Consider the following 7,999-nt stretch of genomic DNA (forward strand, 5'->3'; position numbering starts at 1 on the left):
TCTCTGGTATTGTTCAGGGGGCCGGACCAAATGTGGAGGCGGGCCGGATCTGGCCCACGGGCCGTAGTTTGGGGACTCCTGATCTAAGACAATGTTGGAGAATAATACATTTTTTAGATTTACGGAATCTCAGTTTGCCTTCATGGGCTGAACCCCAGTATTACACCAAGCACTATAACTAATATTAGCTGGTATCTCACCGGTGGACATAAATACAGTAAAGTAATATTCTAATCACAATAATATGTCCACATTACTAGTGAAATGTTGTCTGTCGAGGGCTCACATCAGTAGTCCATCGATCCGAACAACAATATCCCTCAGTGCTGAGGCATCTTATGCTGTTTTGGTTGAGCAAATTGTCAACCCTAGAGAAATTTTGAAAACATTTTACGGGAGCAGGCCTGCGTATCTATGTCATGACCGACATTCATGCCAATAGAGCGATTTTTCTAGGCATTAGGGCAATTTCGAAATTGTTCTGGGAGTCAAAAATCCACTAATTTTCTCACTCTAAAAAAGTGTCAGTAGGTGTCAGTTACACTCTGGATCGGCAGTTGGAAATTTTGCTCATTTTTAATTTTTTACGTCGCCATTTTTACTCAAACCCCAATAAAAATAACAGCCTGGATGCCGAGATCAAGCCACACGTTTTGATTCCTTTTTATGGGCGGGAATGCAGCAATACGAAAGATTAATAAATCAGTGATTCTTGAGAATAGGGACAAAACAGATCCTGTGGATAAAGCACAACATTTTAATTAAATATACACAAAACATAATTTTTTCAAATATCTGACTAAGCTAACCTGGGTCATGTGAGCACAACAATGTATATTTTCCTGGCGTTTGCTGAATATTTTTTTTATTTTAAACATTGTAGTCGGTGGATGATGTCTGTAAAGTCCCTTGTCCTGGAGCAGAGCTCAATACATTATAATAGTTTAAAACAATTAAAGGAATACTAAGATAATATGATTATTAAGTATAAGTATTCATATACATAATTATAAAAGTATCAATAAATTGAATTAAAAATCATTTTTATATATTTTCCAACTCCATTGAAATTTGTCCCTAAATTTTGTCAACGTCAGACATAAAAAGAATGTAAAAAAATCAGGCATAATTGGGGGGCACCAGAACTTCTGAGGACCCCATGATCTTTTCCTTTCTCTTCCTTTGCTAAGAGGGCTAGTTAGCTCTGGTTAGCATATGTTATTCTTTAGTTTTTTCTTCTGTTTTATTCCTTAGTTGCTCGTCACAACCATGATGTGTCAACACCATAACTGACAATTTACAAAACTTTTATGAAATTTTGTGAAATAAATGCTTAATTTTAGTATACTGTAAAGATTTCATGTACCTGATGAGCTACAATATGGCCTTTTTCAGAATAATATATAAATTGAGGTAGCTTGGCATTTCGTCAACTCCGTCACATGGACTTTTTGTTGTTTTTTGTTTTAAATAATATTTCTTTTCTTTCTTCGAGAAGCATTTGTCTGTAAAACAGTAAAAATGTCACTAATAGGGTCATTAAAAAAATATTTTATATTTATTTTGTCAGTGATGACAAAGTTCTAGGTCAGGTCGATTAAAAATGTAATTTAAAAAAAAATGTTACAACTGGGAGCCTGCACCTTAGCATCTTTACATTTCCAAAACATTATTTGTCATATTTGCATACATAAGGTTGAGAAATAATTTTTAAAAAATTGGGAAAAATTTAAACCCATTTTGTCCCTATTCTCAAGAGTCACTGAAATAGAGACATTCTATTAGGTGTAGAACAATAGGTGCCTGCCATACATTACATGGAAGGCAGTGAAGGCAGTCAGTGCTCTTCCCTATGTAATGCTAGTGGTAAGCCCCAATAAAACCTCTTCTATTCTGCTTTTTCTCGCTCTATGTGTGTGTGTCGACATTACCCCACACGCGGATCCGTTGCCATGGAAACGGACAGACAACAGCTCAACGAGCAGATAAAGCAGAGATTATCGATCTGGGGAATCAACACCAAAAACAAACATTTCCCACACACAAAAAAGTTGCAAAAACGCCAAAACAGAACATCCAGTCTGTTGCATTATTTTGTCAGGTTTGATGTCTATAAAGTGACCCAATTCCGATTTTTTGGCAATTCCGATTTTTTTTTTTTTTTTGCTGGGCCGTTCACACTGCCAGTATGCGACCTCTATGCGTTCTGCAGTGTGAACGGGCAAACGACCTGAAAGTGTCCCGCATGCGCACTAGAGGGCGCAATAGCATCAGCGTTCTCAGTGTTCTGCCAACTGCCATAAAAAGAAGAAGAAGTGCTCTGTGTTTGTGGAAGTAAACATGGAGGCTAACGGTGGAGCTTAGCTTGCACATTTGAAGTTGTTGTCTGGCCGGAACAGACACCGAAACAAAACACACCGAACTGCGCAGCACATGCTAAGGTTGCCAAAGTCAATAGCAGGGTAGCAACAGTTAGGCTAGCATAACTGACTTACTGCTCACTTTCTCAATGTTTTCTTTATATTAAAACTTTTTCCTCACCAGTTAAATCTGAAACCCGTGAACCTTATAATCTATGGCTGCCATAAGGATGAATTAACCACTAAACATTGCGTCCCTTTTTCAGATTCTTTGCGTGATTGTAGTATTTTCCTGACCACCGATATTCCTGACTCAATGGACAGCAGTGGCGCGTGTGTGGCGCACGATAAGTCATGTAATATCGAGTCCAGTAACAATGCTGCTGCCTCGCCTTCTGTCCGTCTCTCGCACTTGCCGCTACTTAGCAGTAGGAGTCAGGTTACGTTGTGTTGCATTCAATGTTATCGGAAAAAAGAGTTCCATGCGCTTAATGTCCGATTTGACATAACTTTATTGAATTCATAGTCGCCAGCTGGGGTGGCAAGATTTGGGGTGGCAACTGCCAGGTCTCCCGGCCGACCTCCCGGGTTTTGTGGTGAGTCCTTTTGGTCTCTCGGCTGAGCTCCAGGGTTTCGTTGGATGTCCCGTCGGTCGGCCTCCGGAGTCTCGTCGTGGGTCCCATCGGCCTCCCGGTTCCTGCTCTGCCGCTGGCAGGTACTTGTTCCGCTGGCAGGTACTTGTTCCACTGCCTGTTGACCTCCTGAGCCTGGCTGTGAGGTCGATGGGACCTGCGATACTGGCAGTGGCAGTAAAACATCCTCGACCCGATTCTCCACAGTCCTTAGAACCAAAACCTCTTGTAAAGATACAGACGTGAGAAGGCTGAATAATGTTAGTGAGGATGAGTACAGGCAATAAAAAAAAAAAGAAAATGTGTCTATCGTGGCGCAGTACGATACCAGACAGAATAGATCAGGAGAGGAACACAGCAGACCCTGATAAGGTAACATTTTGCTGTGATTAAGTTTCTTATTGTGCTTTTAGTTGACTATATTGGTTGGATTATTTGCTTATTTAAGGTACATTAATATCAGTCAAAAATAATGATAATTTTAAAGAACAAATCATACATTAGATTAACAGTAAATACATAAATACTTCCTACATTAAAAGGTTTGGTAGGGCTTTCTGTATGTTTTGTTTTGAAATGGTTATATATTCTATGAATTCATTGTTCAGTGGTTGTTAATGCACCAGACACAGACCTGCAGCCCAGGGGCGGTTCTAGATGGGGGGCCAATGGCGAGCCAAAGAAGTTATACTAAATAAATGTCTTAATACTAAGTGGTGGATTTTTTTTAACCTTCACAATTTTACTTTAACAATGAATTAAAAATTGTAGTGCTGAACTTTTAGCTGCTGTATGGAGATAGGATCACACTTTTCATCTGCCAGGGATCTGAAAACTGAATCTCTGGAGACACAAGTGGCTCTTTGGCTCACTTATATCAAATGATGAAATATTGCTCTGTTTTTTTTTTTTTTGTTTGTTTTTTTTTTCATTCTTTTTCAAGTGTTGCCATAAAAAAACACTGACTAACCTGGCCCCTGTGGTAAATCTGGTTTAGAACCAGCCTCCAAACATAACTCCTTTTTTATATAAATATTTTGGTAATACTCTGTAAAAGGTCAGAATGTTCACATAACTTTTATATTTTTAGTTGTCTGAGGACACATTTTGAATATTAAATCAGGTATTATGATCAGTTACTCAGTGGTTTACCAAATACCTTTTACACTTGCTTAATTAAGCGTATTTAAAGTATACTACTGTGATTGGAGTACAGTTTTGGGATACTCTAACCGACCTCTATGCATGAACGATTGCTCTATGGATCACTTTTTAAAGACGAGAAACACTGCCATAAAATATTGGCAGTGTGAGAGTCGGGCGATACGCGTTGTGGTGGGCGTCCCTTACTTTGATTTCTGAAAGGTGGCAACCCTAACTTGAACCTGTGGTTGAATTGTGGCTGTAATAACCGCAGTTATCAAAATGGGTGACCGGAGGTAACATCCAGTAGCATTATTAATATGCAGAATCCTTTAACCTCCTGAATCCATATTGACTGTTATATACGATCAGACTTGTGATCAAGAAGTTACAATTTCAGGGTAATTAGGATTTTTATATTGCTTTTACAATGTAAATGTGGCTGCGGGTTCGTTGTGGTCTGCTGTCGTTTTCTCCCTGACCAAAAACCACTGACGGCTGTCTCCAATGTGGGAGACCAGGAATCATGTTGACAGCGTGTCAGATTGGACCGTCCTGCCACTCTCTGCTTTTCTATTTTTGTCAGAGCCGCGGTTTCGACCCAGGCTGCTCCCAAACCACACGAGGGGAAGTTAGAGCGAGCCTGTCAAAAGAACAAAAAAAAAGAGGACTGAATGTTTTTGTCTGTTAAAATTTCGGTAGCAAAATACCACGGTTTGTTTAACTAATTACACTATATGTCCTTTATTTGCAAGTCTATCATGCATAGCATGTCTGACGCCTCTCGGATTGCCCAACCGGATTCAGTCGGGGCCGCAATCATAATATAGTTGCTCGCGCTTTGCCTGATCGCCTCTTGACATATTCACACGGCGATGGAAGCGCTTCCCATGTGGAGCTGCGTGCCGTGCTGAGAGCTGATGTGCCTCCAGTTGTAATGATGAGCGTCATTGCCCAGATGAATGGTCATGAGCGCCGTGACTGGCAGAAACAGATGGCACATTGGCTGGGCTTCACGGCCATGCCCTCTGTGGACACGCCACGTCCAGAGAGCAGCTAATTACCGGCCGCCATCAGTGTAATGGACAATTACAGCAACTCGATTTTACTCGCAAAAACACCAGAGAGGTGACAGCTCGACAGATTCCTGGGTCCTTTCTGGTTTTTTTACTTTTTTTCTCAGTCAGTTTGCTGTTGCTTTTAGTAGTTAGCTATGTGGCTTTTCCTTGTTGCTCACTACTAATGGTCCTTACACCTTCAGAGGTTCATTCTAGTGTCCCTTACACACAAAAACTTGCATTTTAGCAAGACTCCTAGCCAGCACACCCTAATGTCCACTTGGCTGCCTGTACATAAATCTTTTCACCCTGTGAACTCCTTTTTAATGACAAATCATCCATAATCTTCCTTATAAAAGTATATTACAATCAGCTGAAGTGAAAAGGAAAGAAAAAAACAAGCAGGATCTGTGTGAACTTCTAAATTTTTCAACCTAACTCTCTCCAACCTACCGAACGCAATAAAATATGAAATCGATGAAACACAAGCAAATGAAACACAAAGGGGTTTGTTGGTGTTTTACCAGCTTAGCGGAGGAATTGTTTTTTGCTCTGTCACTCATGCATGTATGGCTACACTCCCGTCTGTGTTCCAACAACTGCGTCTACTTTCCTTTCATCCCTGCCTGTCAAATCTCCTTATAAATCCTCCTGATTTTGTTTAAATAACTGCTAGAAAAGTTACTCATTGTCTTGATTGCAGGATGCAATCAGGCAGTTGTGTTTGTGTCTGGGTTTGTGCCCCACCCCCTGGATTGAATATCCTCAGACACCTGCGATCGTCGGTTCATGTTTTTAGCTGTTTAACATGTGACAGGAACACATTCTATGGGCAAATATATGTAGTTCAGAAATGCATGCTAGTGGGATCTGGGCTGTATATGACAAATCGTGATAGGTAAACTGTGTTTCTTGTAGTGTTTGACAGTGTTGCCCTGCATTTTGACTCCTTTTAATGAGAATCGGCTGCAGGAGATTTCAGTCTGCATAAGCTTCAGCTGAAGCTATGATGTAAAGGGAAGAAATGGCAAAGATCGAGGTGAGGTTTCTTCCGATTACATGATTTGGTGCCGAAAATCTTTTGTGCGGCACCAACAAAGACTTCCATACAAAGTTAAAACATGTAAATATAACAGAAATAATGATAAACGTAAAAAAAAAAAGAAAGAAAAGCAGCATTTCCATATCCCGTGTTTGTTTTCGACCGGTTGTTCTTGTAGTCAAAGGTAAAAAAGGCTTCTTATTTGGGCTGAAACAGCAAAGAAATGATTGTAATGTCACAAAACCATGAAACGTCTGTAGCTCTGGCAGGTCTTACTTTACTACCTTATTATGGAGATTATTATGTAAAATACTATGTGCCTTCTAGGAGCAGCAGACTTGCTGGGAGAAAATGCCAGTAGAGTGTGTGCTTAAAGCACCAAGATAAAAACAATAAGAAAAAAACCCATCAAATTTTAGCTGAAATATTTGTCAAAATATTTAAGATATCGTCTCTGTTTTCGTCTGCAGGTCAGCACCCTGCGGAGGGAAGTCGCGGACCTCGGGCAGGTCATGAAGAGAATGGCCACGCTGATGGAGGCTCTCACGCCGTCGGTGCCCCAACCTGCAATAATCTGCCCCACTCACTACTCGCCAGCCCACCACACGTACCTGCACTGCCCGTCCCCTCCTCAGCCCTGCCACTCGCCGTCCAAAGCCGCCCCCATCTGGACAGACCCGCCCGTCCCTCTGCCCTGCTCGTCCCTCACCGTCTCCCAGCAGCACGCCGCCATGTGCTACGCGGACTCTCTGACTCACAGACCCCAGAGCCTGCAGTTGGTTTGTCCAGCTATTATACCCAAGTCAACTCCCCCTTTAACTCCAGATTTATCGTCTCGGCAACTGTCGCCGCGGCTGCCGCTCTCCGTCGTCTCGGAGCCTCCGCTGCCTTCTAGTTCTATCAGGTTAAGGGTGCACAGTTCGCCTCCGCAGGACGGACGGGGTGAGGACCCTCACAAGAGCCCCGGATGCTCTCCTCAAACCGGACCCGTAAGACTCTACCCAAGCCAGAGCTAGGGGGGTTTTGTAGCAGATCTCCTTTAGAACTCTCCTGGACTCTGCAGGACAATTTCCAGGACGCTTTTTTTATTTTTTATTTTTGGGATATTCCTGAACTTAAATAGACGACTGTTTAGCTGCGGTCTCGAAGGCATCTATGGTAGAGGAACACAACAAGCAATTATTTTTTGTTTTGGAAGCTTTTAAAAAATCCAATTGCATGAGGACAGAAAATGTTTAGGTGTATAGCTTTATGAAAAAAACTAAAACGTAGTGCTCTTAAGTGGCATGTAGAGGTCTGAGTTGGCTTTAGAGTGGTAGATCGGTGGACGAAGTCGATCTTTAGTCCCACACCGTGAGGCTCCTCGGACTGAACTCTGCCGTAATGGAGGTCGAGACGTTAACGTCGAAGACGAGAGCAGTGGTCTGTGCTCTCTCTTCTTCTGCCTGTTAACCCTTCCTTCCTTGCTCACTCAACCCTCGTCGGATGCTCTGGCTGCAGCAGAACAATGCATGACTGGTTGAATTTGGAAAATGGGACACTGTGAAACGAGAGACGGGGCGTCTCGTGCTCTTTACCCACCTGCCCGAGGGGAGGAAGGGGGTAAAAGGATGAAGGAAAATGTCTGTTGGAACGGTGCTGGTGGTGGCGAGGGACTCGTGCTACGCCTTGGGCAGAACAACCCCTGCTGTGGTCTGCCCCACCGAGCACAGGGACTCTTTGCCTCCCCCTACTTTTGTCTCGCTTTTCCACATGCCTCTCTTC

The 7,999-nt window shown here is 42.3% G+C and overlaps 1 protein-coding gene across 2 annotated transcripts in view; it reads left to right on the forward strand.

Moving 5' to 3' along the window:
* Nucleotides 1-7,993, forward strand: part of kcnh8 (potassium voltage-gated channel, subfamily H (eag-related), member 8) — a 78,137-nt gene extending 70,144 nt beyond the window's left edge. For both annotated transcript variants that reach the window (XM_008421677.2, XM_017307670.1), the window contains exon 16: nt 6,706-7,993. In XM_008421677.2, coding sequence (XP_008419899.1) covers nt 6,706-7,251 — 546 coding nt within the window. In that variant the 3' untranslated portion in view covers nt 7,252-7,993. The remainder of the gene's footprint in view (nt 1-6,705) is intronic.
* Nucleotides 7,994-7,999: the final 6 nt, after the last annotated feature.

The sequence above is a fragment of the Poecilia reticulata genome, linkage group LG11, assembly GCF_000633615.1.
Source record: "Poecilia reticulata strain Guanapo linkage group LG11, Guppy_female_1.0+MT, whole genome shotgun sequence".
NCBI lineage: Eukaryota > Metazoa > Chordata > Actinopteri > Cyprinodontiformes > Poeciliidae > Poecilia > Poecilia reticulata.